Source organism: Mandrillus leucophaeus, unplaced genomic scaffold (assembly GCF_000951045.1).
Source record: "Mandrillus leucophaeus isolate KB7577 unplaced genomic scaffold, Mleu.le_1.0 Scaffold5, whole genome shotgun sequence".
Taxonomy (NCBI): domain Eukaryota; kingdom Metazoa; phylum Chordata; class Mammalia; order Primates; family Cercopithecidae; genus Mandrillus; species Mandrillus leucophaeus.
The window spans coordinates 1289452-1314485 of NW_012105364.1; the positions used below are offsets into that span (position 1 = coordinate 1289452).

Sequence of the window (25034 nt, forward strand, 5' to 3'; positions counted from 1 at the left end):
GGAAAGAATCAACAATCAGGCAGCAGGAGTTGAAGAAATCGATTCTGAAATGCAGAGGCTTCAGGCTACAGTCACCATCTGAAGTTGAAGACACTGCCTGTCTTTCTAGAGAAATAATGGGTAGCAGGTGGTTCTGGTAAATTAGCAAGGCAAATGTTACCCTAATGTTTATCAAGTTGGCAATAATTGTATTTGAATATTTTCCTTTAATAGTAAGTGGAGGCTTAAAGACACTGATAGATTATGAATGAACAGAAAAGACAAAATATTTCTCCTATAAATAGACAACAGATAGTTTGGGAGATCAAAAACAAAATAAAATAAAATAATATGTAGGTCACCGAAGTGATTTTCTAAAAAACTGGCTGGGAAAGTATCCTGGCTCTGTAGGAATTAAAAGCAAGAAAGAATTCACTAGCTTGTTTCCTTCTACATTTCTAGCAAAATAGCACACAACATTAATTCTCTTTACATAAAGACAAATGAAAACAAGCCTGCAATGCATCACAACCAGAATATATTTAATAAGATGATGAAACTTTCAGGGAAAGTTACAGTATGGGTATCTTGTCTCAGAATAGCTAATGTTTTAGAACAGGATATTTCACTGGAGGGTGGGGGAGAAAATATGCATGTTGGGGAACAGGATTTATGGATTTTTTGGTCTATGTTCCAACTTTCTTTAAAAAAATAAATTCATGGATCTTTAACCATAAAATTTCATGAATGGTAAACAATAATAAAAAATAATGCCAAGTATTGTGATTTTACTTCTCTCTGAAATAAATGCCACTAATAGCTTCCTAAGTAAAATTCAATGCACAAAAGCACCACAAGCTTCAAGCGATAATTTGACAATATTGCTTCTAAAATTCCAATCCTTTAGAAGCAACAGTGCTGATCATTTTTGAATGACTGTGCTTAATTCAAGAGAATTAATTCCTGAAAAGTTTTAAAGCATTTGATAGCACACAACAACTAGAGACTAGCTCAAAATTATCAGTCATTTGGAATCCCAACCCCCAAATTTAATCTTTGATCTTCTAACAAACTGGTTTACTCCAAATATTTGCTTTCTCTGTACTATTTTGTCTCATAATAAACAGTTTGGGTACCAAATATTGAATTTGTATGTTTTATAAAATGGGATTATATTATAGACATAAAGCCAAGGCAAACAGCTCATTCACTTGTTAGTGTCCAATATATCCTGCCTACAAAAGCTTTCTAAAATACGACAAAAAAAAAAGACACTTAACAGGGGAAAAAACCCTGCTGCTGACTCATTCCTCATAGAGAAACATTTAGTATTTCCCAGGGCAGTGTGCTGAATTTCCATTATACTTCTAGTGCTATAATTTCCACTCATGAATTCTGGAAGGAGTTTAGGCAAGGGGGAAAAAAAAGATGAAACTCCTATGAAAGACACAGTGCTTTTAAAGGAACTATAATGAGATCTGCAGAAAAGTTATTAATCCATGCCCTTTTGTTTTATTTCTGATATATACTATAGTAATGCTATTTCCCTAGGAAAGTTCACTGTATTCATCTAGGAACTTGCAGCAACAGGGCAAAGAGCAAACCAGAATTTTAGAGTATCATCAGTAAGGAGTCAAAAGGTCTTCACGAAAATCCAGGTACCAGGCAAAGAAAGAAGAAAGGCAAAGCTCAAAGAACCACTCTCCAGCTTCTCTGGATCATCATGTAAGTGATCAAAGAACATGGAATTTGAGGAAGGCACCAATAATAAACATGTATTCATATGCACATGTGTACATACATATACACAAGCATGCATGCATGCCTGTTATAGTACTTACTGGTGCTATTCCACTAACCACCACAACCATATAACCTCATCTAAAGCAAGCAACTCTATAAGACAGGTATTTTTTGCAAATCACAAAATGGGGATACAAAGTCAGGTCTGTTCTCCAAAACCCATCAAATATTTACTTTTGGTGTTTTTGTTTGTTTTTTGTGTTTTGTTTTTGTTTTTTTGTTTGTTTGTTTGTTTGTTTGTTTTGAGATGAAGTTTCACTCTGTCAACCAGGCTGGAGTGCAGTGGTGTGATCTCGGCTCACTGCAACCTTCGTCTCCCTGGTTCAAGCAATTCTTGTGCCTCAGACTCCCAAGTAGCTGGGACTACAGGGATGCGCCACCACACATAGCTAATTTTTGTATTTTTAGTAGAGTCAGCATTTCGCTATGTTGGCCAGGCTGGTCTCAAACTCCTGACCTCAAGCAATCTGCCCACCTCAGCCTCCCAAAGTGCTGGGATTATAGGCATGAGCCACTGAGCCTGGCCAGATATATACTTTGAAACATTCTGTGGCAGGAGAAGGATAAAGGATAGTACTTCACCAAGCATAGTACTTTTGAATCAAGTTTACAAGGAAATTAATTTCTGAAATGTTAAAGTATAACTGAAATCAATGTTATTTAGATATGCAAAAGAACATAGAAATACAGAATATATTTTTTCCAAAAAATTTAAATAAGTCTACAGAGAACTCTATACTAAATGAGTTATTATTTCTGCTTAATTTTATCTTCTTTTAAAAAACTTTTAAGCACTAAGTATAAACAGTAGATATTTCCTTAACAACATATCTACAAGATTATGATTTCTTGTTTGTCACACATGATCCCTTAGCATATGATAGTCACAAAGTCAGAATCTGAATTGAATTTCAGTACTTTCCATATGAAACAAGTACTATGAAATTCAAATCTTATTGTTTTAAAAATTCCTGAGACTGATTTGTCTATTGGAAAATATCATTACACATTAAAGAAGAAAGCATAAGACACAGGAAAGACCGTGGATTTTAGAATCAAATGGACTAGTATTCAACACCAAGACAAGCCACTTGTTCTAAGAGCTTGCTAATTATTCAATCTCTGAGCTCCAGTTCTTCTCACTGCAATATGTGGATACTAATAATTAGCTCATACAGTTGTAGTGATAATTAAGTGAGATAATATACATAAATTGCCTTGAACATTGCTGAGTACTTAGTATGTGTACAATAGCTACTACATTATTTGATTCAACTTATTCTTTAAATATGTTTAAATATCGACAATCTTTACTACAAATACGTCCATATTTTTCACTCAGTGATAATATGCTTTAAATTTTTCAACAACATCAAAAAACAGACAGCTGAATTATGCCTAGTCAAGCTGTTTTTACCAATCTAAGTTTGTATGGGCTACAGTATCCTTTTTTTTTTCTTTTAGAGACAGAGTCTCGCTCTGTCACCCAGGCTGGAGAACAGTGGTGTGATCTCGGCTCACTGCAACCTCTGCCTCCTGCATTCAAGCAACTCTCCTGCCTCAGCCTCCAGAATAGCTGGGATTACAGACATGCACTACCATGTCCAGCTAATTTTTGTATTTTTAGTAGAGACGGGGTTTCACTACCAGTACAGGTTGGTCTCAAACTCCTGACCTCAAGTGATCCTCCTGCCTCAGCCTCCCAAAGTGCTGGGATAACAGGCGTGAGCCACTGCACCTGGCCTCTATGGGCTATAGTATCCTAAATTCAGGAAAATAACATCAACAGAAGATAAGTTACTTACGCTCCGCCTAGAAAATGTACAATAAATAGAGTTATCAAAAATACAAACTACACTCCCACCTACCTTGGTTGGTTCTCCACAGTAAGGCTCTCCCCCCGCTGATAGCCACTGTCCGCCACCTGGGTTGTAGACCTCTTCACAATTTGCTTCAGCTCCTGCTCCAAGCGCTCTATGATTGCCTTAACTGTCTCTGGGATCTTCTTCAGTTTGGCCAGACCCTTAATGAGGATACCCATAAAAAGGGTGCTGTTTTCCTCTGGATCCAATTCTAAATCTTCCTTGATGTCCTGCAGGTTTATCTCCCTCACTGAAAAATTAAATAATAACAATAACAGATACAGACTCCACTCAAAAACCCCAAAAAAGAGCAGTCTAATAAATGAAATCACTGCCTTGATTACTCTCTTAAGAAATTAAAGAGAATTTTTCAATTAAATTATATTTGCCCAATAACCATCCAAGAGTCACAAAATAACATTTATATTCCTCAAATCATACCCATCAGTTAGTAATAAGAGGCAGATGCAATAAAAATTAGTAAACAAATCACCGTGGGAAGTTTTCCACAGACTACTACTTCTGCCATGAGTCCGCTGGCCCATGACATTTATTAGGCACTCGCTGTTTATAAAATGCCATATGTGGTGCTGCAAGAGAATTCTAAAGAGCTGGATCCTAGACTCAGGTTTGTATTTGTTAGTTAAAAGTGGTAAGTCACTGGAGAAAAAGACATCATAAATACACACAGGGGAAAGGGTGGTAAATAAATTAAAATTGTAATAAATTTTTTAAAAAGATTAAGGAAAAACAGTACATACAAGTGAGACAAGACTTTGAGGAAATAGAGTAACGAAGAGGTATTTCATAAATAAAAAAGAACAACCTATTTTTCTTTAAACATAGTCTGCTACAACATCATTATCTATAGGAGACAGATCTTGCTAATAATCCATGAAAGGTTTCTGAGAAGTAATGTTATATGTCAAAAGCCTCTGTAGATCTTTAGAATACAGCATTCATTCAAACAATTTGGCATTGAAATTGAGGAAATAACCAAAACTTTAGTTCTTAACCCCTGTGGCAAGTTATGGAGAGGGGAGAACTGCTGATAGGAGATCTCTGTTATCTACTGAAAGCCACAGGCCTTGCTCTCCAAAGAATGAATATACATATGCAAAACCTCACATAGGAATTCCGGTTTCTGCAACTGCCAAAAAAAAACAGGTTACAAATCTCTGACTTAAAAGTAACTGCCTCACTTTACAAATGGCTGGATTAAGATATACAAAAGCAAAAGTGGGTATAAGCCTGAAGATGGAGACTAATAGTCAAAAGTTTGCCCCATCCACCTCTGTCTTCCAACCCTGAAAACAAATGCGAGATTTTAACAATACGCAATATCCTGCAAGAATGAATACATTCTTCCTTAGTAGATTTAAACTCAATTAGACTACAAGTCATTCTAAGTTATTCAGCACTACTGGAATGGTACTGAAATCTACTAGCGAAGAAAGAAAACATCCCAGTAAATGGAATGAGTTCTTCTAACTGCTGCATAAAGTCCGTAAAACCTCTATTTCAGATTATCTGAAATCCACTGTAGGGCATTCTCCTCAGTCCCTATTTTGGGGGTTCCCAACTTATAAAATGCACTTAAGGAGGATTCTGGGAAGGTTGCAGAGTAGGAAGCACCAGGAATCTCCCCACCCACAGGACTGTACTGGCAGAATTTCTCTGATGTAACTATTTTGTAACTCTGGAGTCTCTGTAAGGCTTGCAACTTCCAAGGGAAGGCTTAGATGGTAAATTGTGGTTCATTTCGGTCAGTTACAGCTCTTACCACAGTAGCTACCCAGCACTGTGGCAGATATCCCTGTACCTGTTCCTGGAGTAGCTTGCACACACCTGGTGGAGACACGATGGGCAAAAAGAACCCTGCCCACCAAGTATCAAGAACCTATGCTCCAATCACTGATTGCCTCCTCTAATCACAGAGGTACAAAGAGGTGGGTGACCATTGCTGTTGCACCTCCTCCAATTTTTCAAGCCTCTCCTACTCTTGCTGAAGTAAATTCCAGGGAATTTAAAGAGCCAACAGCCTTCCCCCACCACCTTTATTTTTCTCTTGCTCCCTTTTTAAACCCAAACATTGGGACTAGGACATTCAAAAACAACTGAATGTATTCAAAAAATTATAAAGTGACCGTGCATGCTCATGTAAAGGTGCAGGCTTAGAAAAGCTTAATTTGAGGAGATCTTAAATTAACACCCAGGCTGATCCTTGGGATAGACACTGGCTACAGTAATTTATAAAACAATAACAACATCAAAACCCAGCAAACCCTGGAAAAGAGGGAGAATCCGATTTGCAGAGTCACCACATCATTAAACTGAAATGCCCAGTTTTCAACAACAACAAAAAAATCACAAAGCATACAAATAGAGAGGAAAATATGGCCCAGTCAAAGGAAAAAAAATAAATCAACAGAACCTGTCCCTGAAAAAGACTTAATGGTAGATACATTAAGAAAAAAACTTTTAAAAAGTTTTTTTTTTAAGTTTTAACTATTTTAAAGATGCTCAAATAACAAAAAATACAGAGAAAATCAAGAAAATGACATATAAACAAACTGGCAATATCAATAAAGAGATATAAAAACTAAAAAAAAAGAATAAGAAATTCTTGAGTTGAAAAGTATACTTGGAATGAGAAATTCACTAGAGGGATTCAAAGGCAGATATGAGCAGAGAGAAGAAAAATATCAGCAAACGTCAAGATAAGACAATGGAAATTATCATCTGAAGAACAGAATGAAAAAAGATTGAAGAGAAGTGAAGAGAGCCCACAGGATACAATCAAATGCACTAATTTAGACATTGTGAGAGTTTTGAAAGGAGAAGAAAGAGAGAAAAAAGCAGAGAATATTTAAAGAAATAATAGCAGAAAGCATCTCAAATTTGATTAAATACATGAATATAAATACCCAAGAAGTTCAACAAACTCCAAGTGAGAGGAACTCAAAGAGACCCACACCACGACACATTAGAATCAGACTTTCAAAAGACAGAGAGAATCTTGAGAGAAGTTACTCATCACATACAGGATCCCCAATAAGATTATCCACAGATTTCTCATCAGAAACTTCAGGGGCCAGAGGGCAGTGAATTTATTCAAAGTGCCAAAACAAACAAACAAACAAATTTAAAAAACTGTCAACCAAGAATTCTGTATCTCGCAAAACTGTCCTTCAAAAGTGATTGAGAAAAATTAAGACATTGCCAGGTAAACAAAAGCTACAGGATTTCAGTACCATCAGGACTGCCATGCAAGAAATGCTTTAGAAAGTCCTGCATGTTAAAAAGAAAGGACATTAGACAGTAACTAGAAGGCATATGAAGACATAAATATCTCAATAAAGATAAATGTCTAGGCAATTATAAAAATTAGTAGTGTTACAAGACAATTATTTCTAACTGTAACTTTGTTTTCTACATAATTTAAAATATTAAAAGATTTTAAAAATAGTCTAAAAGCTAGTATTACTGTTAACTTCGGTTTGTAAATTCACATTTTGTTTTCTACATCATTTAAGAGGCTACTGCATTTAAAAGAATTATTAGCTTATGTTTTTGAGTGCACAATGTATAAAGATATAATTTTGTGACATCAACAACCAAAAGTGTTAGGGACAGATCCATTAAAGGAGTGGACGTTTTGTATTTTATTGAAGTTAAACTGGTATAAATTGAAGTTAGAGAGTTATAACTTTAGAATGTTAAACATAAGTCCTATAGTAAGCACAAAGAAAAATGCTACAGAATGTATACCATCGGGAAATGAGAAAGGAATTTAAACATTTCACTATAAAAAGTCAACTAAACACAAAATAATACAGTAATGTAGAATATGAAGGGCAAAAAAATAATAATGCATATGGAAAAAAATAGCAAAATGTCTGAAATAAGTCACTCCTTATCAGTAATTACTTTAAACGTAAATGGGGTAAACTGTCCAACCAAAAGACAGAGACTAGCAGAATGAATAAAAATTCATAACCCAATGATATGCTGTCTACAAAGGCACAAATCGATTCAAAGGCACAAATAGACTGAAAGTAAAAGGCTGGAAAAAGATATTCCATGAAAATAGTAGCAAAAAAAGAGCAGGGGTAACTATACTAATATCAGAAAAAAATAGACTTCAAATCAAAAAAGATTACAAGAGACAAAGAAGGACATTCTATATTAATAAAAGGCTCAACACAGTAAGAAGATATAACCATTATAAACATTTATACACCTAATGACAGACTATCAAAATATATGAAGCAAAAACTGACAGAATTGAAGGCAGAAATGCACAGTTCTACAACAGTTGAAGACTTCAATACCCTACTCTTGATAATTGATAGAACAACCAGAGAGAAATAAGGAAATAGAAGACTTAACACAATCAACCAACTAGATCTAACAGACACATATGGAACACTCTACCCCAAAACAGCAACATACACACTCTTCTCAAGTACACATGGGACATTTTCCAGAACAAACCATATATTAGGCTGCCAATTAAGTCTCAATAGATTTAAGCAGAATATATCACACAAAGTATCTTCTGTAACTAAATAGGGATACAGTTAGAAATCAATAACAAAGTTAAAAAGGGAAAATTCACAACTTTGTGTCAATTAACACACTCTTTAAAAACCAATGTATCAAAGAAAAAACCTCAAAGGAAATTAGAAAAATACCTAGAGATTAAGGAAAATGAAAACAGAACATATGAAATACAATTTACAGGATGCACGAAAAACAGCAAAAAAAGGAGAAATTTATAGTTATAAATGCTTACGGTAAAAAACAAAAAAGATCTCAAAACAACAGCTTAATTTTACAGCTTAAGGAATTTGAAAACAAAGAACAAACTAAACCAAAGCTAGCAGAAAAAATATAAAGATTAGAGCAGAGATAAAACAGAGAATAGAAAAACAATACCAAAAACTGATGAAACCAAAGTTGACTCTTTGAAAACATCATCAAAAATAACTGTTGGGAACAGGCCCCCCAAAATCTGGCCATAAACTGGCCCCAAAACTGGCCATAAACAAAATCTCTGCAGCACTGTAACATGTTCATGATGGCCATAACACCCACGCTGGAAGGTTGTGGGTTTACAGGAATGAGGACAAGGAACACCTGGCCTGCCCAGGGTGGAAAACCATTTAAAGGCGTTCTTAAACCACAAACAATAGCATGAGCGATCTGTGCCTTAAGGACATGCTCCTGCTGCAGATAACTAGCCAGACCCACCCCTTTATTTCAGCCCATCCCTTCGTTTCTCATAAGGGATACTTTTAGTTAATCAAATATCTATAGAAACAATGCTAATGACTGGCTTGCTATTAATAAATACGTGGCTAAATCTCTGTTCGGGGCTCTCAGTTCCGAAGGCTGTGAGACTCCTGATTTCCCACTTCACATCTCTATATTTCTGTGTGTGTGTCTTTAATTCCTGTAGCACTGCTGGGTTACGGTCTCCCTGACCGAGCTAGTCTCGGCAAATAACAAACCTTTAGCCAGGTGAACTACGAAAAAAATAGAGAAGACTCAAATGACTAAATTCAGAAATAGAAGTTACATTACCATTGATTCTAGATAAATAAATTGATAATAACAGAGTACTGTGAATAATTGTACAACACTAAGTTATATAACATAGATGAAACATATAATTTCCTGGAAGCATAAAACCTATCAACACTAAATCACAAAGAAATAGAAAATCCAAATCGATCTATAACTAGTAAGAAGATTAAATAAGTAGTCTAAAATCTCCCAACAAAGAAAAGCTCTAGACCCGATGGCTTCACTGGTCAATTCTACCAAACATTTAAAGAAAACCAAACTTTTCCAAAAAATTCTAGAAGAAGGAAGAAAACTTCCTAAGTTATTCTATGAGGCCAGAATTGCCCTGATATCAAAGCCAGACAAAAGCACTATAAAACTACAGACTAATATCCCTTATGAATACAGATGTAAAAATTCTCAACAAAACACTAACAAACTGAATTCAGCAGCATACTTATAGGACTATACACCATGATCAAGTCAGTTGCGTTTCTATACACTAACAGTGAACAATCTCAAAAGGAAATTATAAAAATAATTCAATTTACATTTAAAAGAATAATCAGGAATTAACGAAAAAGGTGAAAAACTTATATAATGAAAGCTACTATATATATATAACGAAAGCTATAAAACGCTGCTAAATTAATAAATTATAATTAATGAATAGAAATACATCCCATGTCATGGACTGGAAGATTTACTACTGTTAAGATGTCGATATTATTATACCTAAAGCAATCTACAAAGTCAATGCAACCCCCATCAAATTCCCAATGACATTTTTTTGCAGAGAGAGACCATCCTAAAATTCATGTAGAATCTCATGGGATCCAAAATAGCCAATACCATCTTGAAAAAGAAGAACAAATCTAGAAGACTCACACTTCCTAATTTCAAAAGTTACTTCCTAATTTCAAACTTACTTAGAAGCTACAGTAATCAAAACACTGTGGTGCTGGCACACAGACAAATATATAGACCAATGGAATAGAAAAGAGACCCTAGGAAAAAAAACTTCACATACGCAGTCAAATGATTTTTGGCGAGAATGCCAAGACCATTCAATGGGGAAAGGACAACCTTTCAACAAATGAGGTACAGGAAACAATATCTACATACAAAAAGTGAAGTTGGATCCTTATCTAACACCATATACAAAAGTTAACTCTAAATAGATCAAAGTTCTAAATATAAGACCTAAAACAATAAAACTCTCAGAAGAAAACACAGGGCAAAAGCTTTATGACATTGGATTTGGTAATGATTTCTTGGATAAAACAAAACAAAAACAAAAGCAATAAAAGAAAGAATAATCAAATTGGACTGCATGAAAATTTTAAAGTTTTTGTGCACCAAAAGACACGAAGAATGGAGTAAAAAGGCAACCAAAAGATTGGACAAAAAATTCAAAATCTCATATTGGATAAGGGATTAATATACAAAATACATACAGAACTCCTAAATTCAACAAAAAAGTCAACTTGAATATGTGCAAAGGACTTGAATAGACATTTTTCCAAAGAAGATATACAAATGGTCAATATGCACTTAAAATGATGGCTAACATCACTAATCATTAGGAAAATGCAAATCAAAGCTAAAATGAGATGCCGCCCTACACTCATTGGGATGGCTACCGTTAATATCACCACCATTTCCCCCCAAAAAAACAGGAAGTAGCAAGAGTTGGCAAGGATGTGGAGAAATTGGAACGTTTGTGCACTGTTATTGGGAACGTAAAATGGTACAGTCACTATGAAAACCCATATTGCAGTTCCTCAAAAAATTAAAAATGAAATTACTATATATCCAGCAATTCTAATTGAGTATATACTTAATTGCAAGCAAGGTCTTAGATATCAGGGTCTTGAAGACTACACTCATTTTCATAGCAGCATTATTCACAATCACTAAAATGTGGAAGCAACTCAAGCGTTCATCAACACATGAACGGATAAGCAAAATGTGATATATACATAGAATGGAATATTATTCAGCTTTAAAAAGGAAGGAAATTTGGATGCAAGCTACAACATGGATGAACTTTGAGTATATTATGCTAAATGAAATAACTCAGTCAAAAAAAAGACAAATACTGTATGATTCTCTTATATGCAGTACTTAGATTAGTCAAATTCATAGAAACAGAAAGTAGAATGGTGGTTGCCAAGAGCTGGAAGAAGAGGGGTATGGGGAATTGGTCTTTAATGAGTACAGAGTTTCAGTTTTACAAGATGAAAAGAGTTACGGAAATGGATGCTGGTGATGGTTGCACAACACTATCAGTGTATTTAATACTGTGGACCCGTACATTCCAAAATGGTTAAAATGGTAGGTTTTATGGTATGTGACTTTACCACAATAAAAAAAAAAAGCATTTAAATCTGAATCAAAACCATTTTAATTACATACATGATATAATCACTTACACAAGTTTTATTCTTATAAGTCCTCTAATTATCCATGATGCAAATCTTACTAGACTCATTAGATCCCTGAAATCTATGAGGAGAGAGAGGTATCATGACCAGATTCATGTGGTTTTACTTGCAATGTGGAGGGCATTTGATGATATGGGATTTAACAAATACACTTTTTGAATATTAGTAAAACTTGGAATAAAACCAAGAAGTCTTAACCTTACAAAGATGACAACGCAACGCTGAAGGCAGATAAAAAAAAAAAAAACATTAATATTTCCAAATCTGAAATTTCAGTTACTGGTTTTATTTTACACATGAAGAAGCTAGATGAGAAGTACTCCATTCAGCAAAACCAACACCACAGCAAGGAGAGAAAAGTATTTAGCAGTCAACGAGCCAACTAAATTCAGCATGTTTGGGGATTGGGGGTAGAAACACGCAAAACTGTAAGCAGAGCTTCAAGAAGGACAAAAAAGTAATAGGAATTTAGGTGAGACAAAATGCTCTTCACAAAAGAGCACATGAGTCACAAACAGACACATACAAAGTGCCCCCTGAACACTGCAGCTACCTTCTACAAAGGTGATTAGTGATAAGGTAAATGCAGTTTAAATCAATAAGGCCTGAGATTATGTCACATGTAGCCTCTTATATACACACTAATATGATACATAGCCCATTAAAAAACAGCAAATAAGCAAGGTATGAGTAATAAAATGACACAGCCCCAAATGGCACTTGTTTAGAATCTTATTTTCCTGTTTGTTTCCTGAAATCTCCTAGAGCATAAACACTGAACAGATCCAATATTAATTAATTTATATTATCTATTTCACTTACATCAGCTGAAAATTAAAAGGCAATTTAAAAGGATAATATAATCAACCATGACTAGTCTAATATCACAAATCCCTGTGAGGTCAGGTCGAATTATTGGTGCTTTATGAAAAAAGCCCTGTACAAAAATAAGTTAACAGGAATTCAGTAAAGTCTCACACCAGAATTATAACAAAATATACATATTTCCAAATGACTAAACTCCTAGTCATTCCCTAGTATCTATATTGCTACGATATGTACTCAGCGTGTAGGTTTTAGAACACTTTAAAATTAGAAATACTTTACTTCCTTTCCCAAATCTCTTACCCTTGATTATTCTGCTCTGAGGGTCTTAAAGAGTGAAGATTTCTCAAACCTAGTTTTGAAGACTTTCACAGACTGATAAGATAATGCTAAATATTAAAAGATTTGAATGCCCTTTAACCAATTATTTCTACTAAAATTCTCTTGGTCCCAAGTGCTTGTGATCACAGCCCCCTACACACACACACACACACACACACACACACACACACACATTATATATAGAGATATGGATATATTGGTATAGATGTCTAAATGGCTATAAATCATCTCTGTGATTGAAGCAAAGAATGGAATCATGAAAGGAGGGCTTAGCTAAAACTCTCTGGGACTCATGAAAGGATTGACTACATAATATCTATGGTCCTTTCATTCTCTACAATTCCATGATTCCACTAAGTACAGTTTACAGGCTGGGCGTGGTGGTTCACGCCTGTAATCCCAATACTTTGGGAGGCCAAGGCAGGCGGATCACAAGTTCAAGAGATTGAGACAATCCTGGTCAATATGGTGAAACCCTGTCTCTACTAAAAATACAAAAAGTATCTGGGTGTGGTGGCGCACACCTGTAATCCCAGCTACTCAGGAGACTGAGGCAGGAGAATTGCTTGAACCCAGGAGACAGAAGTTGCAGTGAGCCGAGATCGCACCACTGCACTCTAGCCTGGGCAAGAGAGCAAGACTGTGTCTCAAAAAAAAGTAGAGTTTACATCTATATATCCTTGGTTACATAGCCTACAGTTACTTACATGTATACCTATATTATAGATGGTTCATTTAAAAAATAACATAAAAAAGCTAAATAGACTATTTATACAGTTAAATATTTTATTTAAAAAACTACTTCATGTTCTAGCAAGTACAGAAAGCAATCTAGACCACCAGTTCATCACAACTGCTTCCTTTGCTCAGTATATTTGGTGGGACAAGATCAGTAACATATGCCATACCATACATATACATCACCAAACCCCAGAAGGTAAGGGCCCTGGTGATATACTTCAACTTTTTACTTAATAAACTAAATTATTTCATTTATATTTGTACGTGTTAACTAAGATATAGGACAATAATAGTGTTTACTATAGAAACTCTTGGTAGATGTCATTCCTTATACTATACATGATACACAAATTACACAAAAATCACATATATGATTTCAATCTACATAACTTAAATCACATGTATTCAAGAATATTATCCCTCTATCACATGAGAATTGTCTGCCACTATTGAATAGAATTCAATATAAAAAGAAGTGTTCAAAAACATTACCCAGTCTAATTAGACCACTAGAGTATCAAAAAAGTTACTTATCTACAAGCCCTACATAAAGTTACCATTTAAAAATACTGTGAGTGCTTCTGATCAAAATGGCACTATAAATTCACACTTGACATATCCAATATGCTCAAAATATAATTAAATGTAAAAATATAAATTAAGAAATTAAAAAGAAATCATCTGACTCAAGATTGAGAGTAACATCTCTGTGGACAAGCAATGCAAACATGGAGAGGAGCTGGAGTACAGTTCCAAAGAGCGCTGGGTGGAGAAGTACACAGAAGCAGACCGGATTTGGCCCATGCAGGGTAATACAGAATGCGCTCCACAGGCCAGGTGAGCCAATCAAACCAATCCTCCATCAAAAGCAGCAAGCACAGGACCAAATCAAGGGCCTACCTAGGTTGGAAGGCTGTCGCCCTTGCCAAATCTGTATCCTTAGCCTCCACTCATGTCTTATCTCTGTGTGGAAACTGGACAACTACACATCTTAAATAGCATTCCCTTCACCAGTGAAAAATTACTTCTTACATTTTTTATTCTAATTAATGCACCCACTGGTGCAGGTTGAGAGCAATATCTGAGGCACTGGCTGCCTCTGGAGTACTGAATTTTGATTAGGGTCTTTCAAATGTTAACTAACTACCCCTGGAGTGTAGATTCATGATTAAGGTACTTCAAAAATGTTAACTAAGCACCCCTAAGGTGCAGATTAAATTACTTTAAAGAAAACTACAGACAATATAACACCCACTCCAGAAAGGAGGCGGCCAAAAGTTGTTGCCAACTGCTACTTGGGGCTATCCTTTCCATTAAGTGCGGAGTTTGCACAGGGAGGGCAGTGAGTTTTGAAAGCCAGGTGAATGTGCACGGGTCCTCCCGTAAGTGAAAGTGAGCCAAGAGGGAAATGATAGTAGGTCTGCTTTAAGGGGAGATAGAGTAGAAAGCTCTATTAGGAAAATAAATAAATAAAATAAACAAAATTGACATCTGTTGAATCATTTTTCTCAAGAGACAGCACTTATTGTACATGATCTCATTTACAGGAAAGAAAATGTACCTTAGAAGGTCAAGGAGTAGCAGCCAGTGGAGAAGAGGCAGGAATACAAGATAACAGAAGGGATAAAGGAACAGATGAATAAATTGACAGTTTATAATCACTAAAATGTTTTAGGTTGCAGTATTTCGTTAATGCATGGGTTTTCTAACTTCAGTTACTCAGAGAGATGGCAAGATGCAGAGAAAGAACAAGAGCTTGGCATCATACAATTTCAGAGTTGATTAGAATCTCTATCATTTCTAGTTGTGTGATCTCTCTTGAGTCATTTAATCTTGCTGGACCTTGATTTCTTCATCTGTGAAATGGAGATAATATGTGTAGCTCAGAGGTGTGCAAATTTAATGAGATAATGTGATGAAATGTAATATCAAAACTCAAAATTAAGAAAAATAGTTAAAAAGGCACTTTTAAAATGTTTGGCTTTGGAAACTCCCAGGCTGACAATGGTGGTTGCTTATATCTCCATCTTTCAATCTTTCCTCCAGAAGCAACAGAGAACAAGAAAAAGAAGCAGCAAAGCTACACAAAAACCATGTCCTCAGGATCACTAGAAAACAGAAACTGGCCAAAATCCAAAACAACTGTAAATAAAAATAAGAAAAAAAACACCTAATCCCAGCAAGTGATCTCTCATGCTCCTCCTCTGCCCCTGATCTGCCAGAAGGCTTTACTGCAAACAAAGGTAGAATGTGAAAAACTGTAACAAAGAGAGAAGGGAATTACTGATGAACTTAAGGTTGATCTAAAACCATCAGAGGAAAGACAAAGTCAACCCTAAGTTTCAAAATACTTAAAAGATATCCAGACAGATAATAGAGCTGACTACAGGGATGGGATGTAAAAGCAGACACAATCTTAAGGACCAGTTTTTGAAACACGTACCTCCTGGGAAACAAATAAGAAAAAAATAAGTAGAGAGAAATGCACTTTGGCTATTGGATGGCTAAAAGAGAAACAGGAAAAAAGGGGAAATTTTGGAATCCTACCGATGACAAGAGAGCTAAAATTCAGAGACCATACAACCTTCCGCTGCCACCAAAACAAACAAAAAATCTGGACTTTGCTACAGTGACAGAAGAGGGAGCCAATGAGCTAAAAATCCTATAAAACACCCCAATATCATAAAAATGAACAGAAAAAAATGATGAACAGACTCACACTGAAGTATTATTTTAAAAAGACAGAATATCCAACACACAGCAACAGGGGTAAATTCCCTTCAACAAAACAACCATGAACCACAAGAAAACTAGAAGGCAACATTCCAGAAGGAACCAATATACTCAAACAAGAATTTGGGATGGGAAAAGCCACCTTGAGCCAGAAATTCAAAAACTAAGAAAAGATATGGACAAAAAACAGGAAAGTGTGAAGAGAAAATGATGACCCTCAGAAAAGAAATGGAAGAAAAAGACAAAATTAGGCCAGCTGCTCTGACTCACGCCTGTAATCCCAGTATATTAGGAGGCCAAAATAGGAGAACTTCTTGAAGCCAGGAGTTTGAGACCATCCTGGGCAACATAGTGAGACCCCATCTCTACAAAAAAACAAAAATAAAAAAGTTGGCCAAATGTGGTTGCTCACGTCTGTAGTGCTATTTGGGAGGCTAAGGCAGAAGGATCCCTTTGAGCCTAGATTCAAGGCTGTAGAGAGGTATGATTGCACCACTGCTCTCCAGCCTGGGTAACCAAGCAAGACCCTGTCTCAAAAAAAAAACTCAAAGATAAATAATAAATTATTAAATGTCCAAGAGAGGGGCTCAAATGAATAATTCATAGGAAACACTGAGGAAATACAAGACACCAAAACAGAGAACAAAGTACAGATAAAGATATAGGCAGGATGAGGGATATGAAAAGCCACCTTGAGCCAGAAATTCCAAAACTAAGAAAAGACATGGACAAAAAACATGAACGAGTGAGAAGGAAGTGATGAAACTCAGAAAAAAACAACGGAAGGAAAAGACAAGATTAAGTCCAGTGCGTGGCTCATGTCTGTAATCCCATCACATTGGGAGGCCAAGGTGGGAGGATCACTTGAGCCCAGGAGCTCGAGTTCAGCATAGGCAACATAGGGAAGCCCCTTTTCTACAAAAAATACAAAAATTAGCCAAGTGTGGTGGTGGTAACTGGAGCAAGTGCTGGCTGAGCGACCAGCTGAGAGACCTGAAGACAGATCACATCACAGGACTCTTTGAAGACACCCCCAAGTACCAGCCCATAGCCTGGTAGCTCTGCTGGGTGGCTAGACCCAGAAGAGCAATAACAATGACAGCAGTCCAGCAGTCAGGAAGCCCCAACCACAGGGGAATGCAGAGAACACCACATCAAGGGATCATGCTGTGGGACAAAAAAATCTAAACAGCAGTCCTTGAGTCCCAGATCCTTTCTCTGACATAGTCTATCCAAATGAGAAGAAACCAGAAAAACAATTCTGGTAATATGACAAAACAAGGTTCTGTAACACCCCCAAAAGATCACAGTAGCTCACTAGTGATGGATCCAAACCAAGCAGAAATCACTGAATTGACAGAAAAAGAATTCAGAAGGTCACTTATTAAGCTACTCAAGGAGGCACCAGAGAAAGGTGAAAAACAAATTTAAAAATTAATGCAAGCTATGGATGTAACAATCTTGAGAGAAATAGATATCATAAATAAAAAACAATCGCAACCTCTGGAAATAAAAGACACACTCAGAGATATGCAAAATACACTGGAAAGTTTCAACAATAGAATTAAACAAGTAGAAGAAAGAACTTCAGAGCTCAAAGACAAGGCTTTCGAATTAACCCAATCTGACAGAGACAAAGAATCAAAAAAAAAAAAATGAACAAAGCTTCCAAGAAATCTGGAATTATGTTAAACAACCAAACCTAAAATTAATTGGTGTTCCTGAGGAAGAAGAGAAATCTAAAAGTTTGGAAAACTTACTTGAGGGAATAATCAAGGAAAACTTCCCTGGCCTAGCTAGAGATCTAGACATCCAAATATAAGAAACTCAAAGAACACACAGTAAATTCATAGCAAAGAGATCACCACTCAGGCACATAGTCATTAGGTTATCTAAAGTCAAGACCAAGGAAAGAATCTTAACAGCTGTGAGGCAAAAGCATCAGGTAACCTATCAGATTAACAGGAGATTTCTCAGCAGAAACCTACAAGCTGGAAGGGATTGAGGTCCTATATTTAGCCTCCTTAAACAAAACAATTATCAGCCAAGAATTTCATATCCAGCAAAACTAAGCCTCATAAATGAAGGAAAGATACAGTCTTTTTAAGACAAACAAATGCTAAGAGAATTCGCCACTACTAAGCCACCACAAGAACTGCTAAAAGGAGCTCTAAATCTGGAAGCAAATACTGAAAATACAACAAAACAAAACCTTCTTAAATCATAAATTTCACAGGACCTATAAAACAATAACACAATGAAAAAAAAAACACAAGGTATTCAGGTAACAAATAGCATGATGAATAGAACAGTACCTCACATCTCAATACTAATGTTGAATGTAAATTGCCTAAATGCTCCACGTAAAAGATACAGAATGGCAGAATGGATAAGAACTCACCAACCAAGTATCTGCCATCTTCAAGAGACTCACCTGACACATAAGAACTCACATAAATCTAACGTAAAAGGGTAGAAAAAGATATTCCATGCACGTGGACAGGAAATGTGAGCAAGAATAGCTATTTTTATATCAGACAAAACAAACTTTAAAGCAACAGCAGCTAAAACAGACAAAGAGGGACATTAGATAATGATAAAAGGACTAATCCAACAGGAAAATACTACAATCCTAAATCATATGTACCTAACACTGGAGCTCCCAAATTTATAAAATATTTACTACTAGACTTAAGAAATGAGATAGACAGCAACATGATAGTAGTGGTGGACTTCAATACTCCACTGACAGCACTAGACAGGTCATCAAGACAAAAAGTCAACAAAGAATCAATGGACTTAACCATACCATAGAACAAATGGACAAACAGATATTTACGTTCTCATTCTATCCAACAACTGCGGAATATACATTCTATTCAGTGGCACATGGAACATTCTCCAAGACAGACCTTATGATAGGCCACAGAGCAAGTCTCAACAAGTTTAAGAAAATCAAAATTATAACAAGTACTCTCAGACCACAGTGGAATAAAATTGGAAATCAACTCCAAAAGGAACCCTCAAAACAATACAAATACAGAGAAATTAAATAACCTGCTCCTGAATGGTCTTTGCATCAACAAGTAAATCAAGACGGAAATCTGAAAGTTCTTTGAACTAAACAGTAACAGTGACACAACCTATCAAAACTTCTGGGATATAGCAAAAGTGGTGCTAAGAGCAAAGTTCATAGCATTGAACACCTACATCAAAAAGTCTGAAAGAGCACAATCTAAGGTCACACCTTAAGGAACCAGAGAATCAAGAACAAACCCAACCCAAACCCAGCTGCAGAAAAGAACCAAGATCAGCACAGAACTAAATGAAATTGAAACAAACAACAACAAAAAAATAAATAAATAAAATACAAAAAAAAAGCTGGTTCCTTGAAAAGATAAATAAAATTGATAGAACATTAGCAAGATTAATCAAGAAAAGAAGAAGATCGAAATAAGCTGAATTAGACATGAAATGGGAGATATTACAACCATTACCAAAGAAATGCAAAAGATCTTTCAAGGCTATGAACACCTTTATGAGCAGTAACTAGAAAACCTAGAGGAGATGGAAAAGTTCCTGGAAATATACAACCCTCCTAGATTAAACCAGCAAGAAATGAAAACTCTAAACAAACCAATAACAAGCAGCGAGACTGAAATGGTAATTAAAAAACTGCCAACAAAAAAAAAGTCCAGGACCAGACAGATTCACAGCAAATTCTATCAGACATTCAAAGAAGAATTGGTATCAATCCTATAGACATTATTCTACAAGACAGAAAAAGAGCGAATCTTCCTTAAATCATTCTATGAAGCCAGTATCACCCTATTACCAAAACCAGGAAAGGGCATTAACAGAAAAAGAAGTACATACCAATACCCCCAATGAACATAGACACAAAAATCCTCAAAAGAAAAAAAAAAAAAAAATACTAGCTAACTGAATTCCAACAGCATATCAAAGAGATAATCCACCGTGATCAAGTGGGCTTCACAGAAGGGATGAGGGGATAGTTTAACATCCAGAAGGCAATAAATTGTGATACACATGAACCGAATTAAAAACAAAAATCACAGGATCATCTCAATAGATGCAGAAAAAAACATTTGACAAAATCCAGCATCACTTTATGATTAAAACTCTCTGTAAAATCGGCATAGAAAGGAAATACCTTAACGTAATAAAAGCCACCTATGACAAACCCACAGCCAACATAATTCTGAATGGGAAAAAGTTGAAAGCACTCCCTCTGAGAACTAGAACAAGACAAGGACACCCAGTTTCAGCTTTTCGGTTCAACATACTACTGGAAGTCCTAGCCAGAGCAATTAGACAAGAAAAAGAAATAAAGGGCATCCAAATTAGTAAAGAGGAAATCAAACTGTCCCTGTTCACTGATGATATGATGATCATATACCTAGAAAACCCCAAAGATTCATCCAAAAAGCTCCTAGACCTCGTGGATCACGAGGTCAGGAGCTCGAGACAACCGTAGCCAACATAGTGAAACTCTGTCTCTACTAAAGAATACAAAAATTAGCTAGGCATGGTGGCATGCGCCTGTAGTCCCAGCTACTCTGGAGGCTGAGGCAGGAGAATCGCTTGAACCCGGGAGGCAGAGGTTGGAGTGAGCCGAGATCGCGCCACTGCACTCCAGCCTGGCAACAGAGCAAAACTCCATCTCTAAATTAATTAATTAATTAATTAAAGCAGAAAGATTGAAAAAAAATACATAATTCACCAAAATATATAAAAATAAACCTTAAACATATCAGAAATTGTTCAAATGTTATACATAATTTTAGAAATGAAAATTAAACAACACTGTGATAACATTATTTACTTCTCAGATTGACAAAAATTGTAAAATGAAAACACATTCTGTTGGGAAGGCTGTGCGGAAACAGGTACTGTGACGCACAGGTGGTGGGAATGCAGACTGGTACTACTCTCTTTGGGGAAGAATTTGGCAAGACCTAATAAAACTATACATAAGCATAGATGCTGACCTTATACCATATACAAAAAGTAACCCAAAGTGGATCAAAGACCTAAACATGACCTAAAACTACAAAACTCTCAGAAGAAAACACAGGGGGTAGGCCTCATAACATGAGATTTGGCAAGGATTTCCAAGATATGACATAAAAAGCACAGACAACAAAAGTAAAACTAGACTACATCAAAATTTAAAACTTCTGTGCATCAACGTACATAGTCAACAGAGCAAAAAGGCAACCTATGAAATGGAAGAAAATATTTGAAAATCACACATCTGAAAACATGTTAATGTACAGAATATATAAAGAGCCTCTGCCACTCCACGGAAACAAAAACAAATAATCCAATTTTAAAATGGGTAAAGGACTTGAGTAGGTATTTCTCCAAAGATGACCTACAAATGAGCAACAAGCACGTGAAAAAATGTCCAGCATCAGAATCATTACAGAAATGCAAATCAAAACAATAATCAGATATATCCTCATACCCATTAGGATGGCTACTATCAAAAGAAAAAAATACAGAAAATGGCAAGTGTTGACAAGGATACAGAGAAGTAGAACCTTTGTACACTGTTGTTGAGAATATAAAACGGTATACCTGCTGTGAAAACAGCATGGCAGATGCCCAGAAAATTAAATATAGAATTACCATATGATCTAGCAATTCAATTCTAGGTATATATTCAGAAGAATTGAAAGTAGGATCTCAAGGAAATATTGGCACACTCGTGTTCACAGCACCACTATCACAATAGCCAAATGTTCATTGACACACGAATGGATAAACAAAATATAGTACATATACAGTGGAGTATTATTCAGCCTTGAAAAGGAAGGAAATTCTGATATAGGGTACAACATGGATGAATGCTAAAAATATTACGCTAAGTGAAATAACTAGTTACAAAAGACAAATACTACATGATTCCACTTATATGAGGTATCCACAGTAGTCGGATTCATAGAAACAGAAAGTAGAATGGTGGCCACCAGGGGTTGGTGGGGGTGGACAAAGAGGAGTTGTTTAATGGGCACACAGTTCCAGCTTTGCAAGATGAGACAGTTCTGGAGACTGGCTGCGCAACAATGTGAATATACTTAACACCACTGAACTGTCTACTTTGAAATGGTTGACAGTAAATTTCATGAGTTTTTTAAAACATTAAAAAAAAATTTAAGCTATAAAAAGATTCCATACATATGGGCTTACCTTCTGACTGAACTATCCCTCTTCTAGAAATTTAATGATACACCTCCAACAACATGAAAACACACATGCATGTTATTTATTCCACCACTGCTTGATGGCAAAATACTGAAAACAATCTAAATACTCATACAAAAGAGAGTGGTTACAATAGCAAAGACATGAAATCAACCTAAATGCCCAACAATGACAGACTGGATAGAGAAAATGTAGTACATATACAACATGGAATATTACATCACCAAAAAAGAACGAGATCATGTCTTTTTGCAGGGACATGGATGAAGCTGGAGGCCATTATACGTAGCAAACTAACGCAGGAACAGAAAAAAAAATAACCATGTTCTCAATTAATGAGCAGGAGCTAAATGATGAGAACACAGGGACATATAGAGGGGAACAATGCACACTGGGGCCCATCGAGAGTAGAGAGTGGAGGGTGGTAGGAGGGAAAGAATCAGAAAAAATAACTAGTGGGTACTAGGCTTAATAACTGAGTGATGAAATAATCTATACAACAAACCTCCATGACACACACATTTACCTACGTAACAAACCTGCACATGTACCCCTGAACTTAAAGTACAAAAAAGAGCAACAACAGAGAGTGGTTGACCTATGATAAATCAACCCAACAGAGTACTATGCAGATATAAAAAGAACACTAAAGAGTGAGCAGAACCTCTATAAACTAATACAGAATGATTTCCAGGATATATTGTAGAGTGAAACAGCAAAGTATAAAGGAGTATCTATAGTATCCTTACCCTTCATGGAAGAGAGAAAGGATTTAAGAAAAGATTAACTCCTTGCTTTTGCAAAAAGAAATACAGGAAGAATAAAGCAGAAATTAATGTGATTGATGACCTATAGGGATAGATAGAAAAAACAGGTAGGAGACTGGGAATAGGATAAAAGATAAGGATGGAAAAGTGACACTTGCCTGAGTGCTTTGTATTACAGTTCTAATGCTTACAACATGATAATGCTTCCAACGTACCCCCACAATAAATAATTAAAACCAACTGAGATCTAGGAGAACCCAAATGAAATAAAAAAAGTTACAAATGAACCTAAATGCATTGCAAATAAATAATATAACCATAAGTCAGTGGGTTGGGTTCGAAAAGAACTAACCTAAGTAACTGGACTTTGGCCATTTTGACTAAATATTATAAGCCTTCTAATATGCAAATTGAACTGCATACAAACATTGTACTCAAGTTAATAGATTTGTTTTTCACATCCGTGAATTGTTTTTCATTGGTTAGCAATTGTAAAATTATTTTATGTATATACTAGGATTATACAAATGAGTTGCTTGTCACAAGAAACAGGTGTCTCAGTATTGAAAAGAGCTAGAAATAAGGAAAGGAAGAAGGCTCAGTTGAACTGCAGTGGTTGACATGGAATTGGAGTTGAACTCATGTTTTATTTATATATACACATGGCTAGAAATAAACAGATACAGAAATAAATAGATACAGATCTATATAGAAATACATACAGAAATACATACATACAGATGTATATGTATATGTTTCTGTCTATACATATGTATGGTGTACACACATATACACATGTAATATACATAAGCAAGCACCTACATTATCTCCTAGCTCTATCAACTAAGAGGGACTACAGCAACATTACACCAACAGCAATGTATTCAACTAGAATACAAATCTAGGTTTCAAAATATCATTCTCCAATTAAAAAAAAAAAAAAAAAAAACAGATCTCCTTAGAGAAATGGTTAATTCCAAGGCAAAGGGAGGGGAAGTACAAGGTGAGTCTGAAATGTCTCGTGGTACCAGAATGTAAGGAAGTTTTCAAAAATGGATAGGGACATGTTGGAACAACCTAGGAACCAACCTGAAGGAGCTACCAGTGGCCAAATTTGGGACAATTTGAGCAACAATATAAATAATGACAGCACCTGATTACAAGTCATAGAACAAAGTAAATATCCATAAATTTTTACTGATTTAAACAATTAATGAATATGGAAATACATGAAGACACAGCTCTTCATCACAGTAGAATTCTATTAGTAAATGAAAAAAGAATGACAGAAAAAGAAAATCATAATTTGACCAACACCTGATAATTGCTATAGGCAAGAATAATAATACCTTGGAATGTGTACTGCATTTGAAATATTAAAGAAAAATAGATATTTGATAACTTTAAAATATCTCTGTAGCACAGTAGGTGCCAAAAATTAAGGTTAAAATCTAAAAGAACAAAAATATAATCTATAGCTTCCCACCCAGAAGGGTAAATAACCGGTCAAAAATGAAAAGGAAATATGATACTTGATGACATTTTAGAACCATTTCCATTAAGGGCAAGACTCACACTATTGCCTCCCAGCTATGTAAAAATTACATGTTTCCCAGCTATGCAAAAATTAAAAACAAATAAACAAAAAGGGGAATCTTTAAGAAAAGGAGACAGCACTGCCCTTACCTGTAGACACTTACTGTTAACATATAAAATCCAGGAAAATACACAAA

General features: G+C 35.6%; 1 protein-coding gene across 3 annotated transcripts in view; it reads right to left on the bottom strand.

Moving 5' to 3' along the window:
• The window catches only part of EXOC4 (exocyst complex component 4), an 870987-nt gene that overhangs the window by 755237 nt on the left and 90716 nt on the right, over positions 1–25034 (bottom strand). For all 3 annotated transcript variants that reach the window (XM_011995827.1, XM_011995828.1, XM_011995829.1), the window contains one exon: positions 3651–3894. In XM_011995827.1, coding sequence (XP_011851217.1) covers positions 3651–3894 — 244 coding nt within the window. The remainder of the gene's footprint in view (positions 1–3650; positions 3895–25034) is intronic.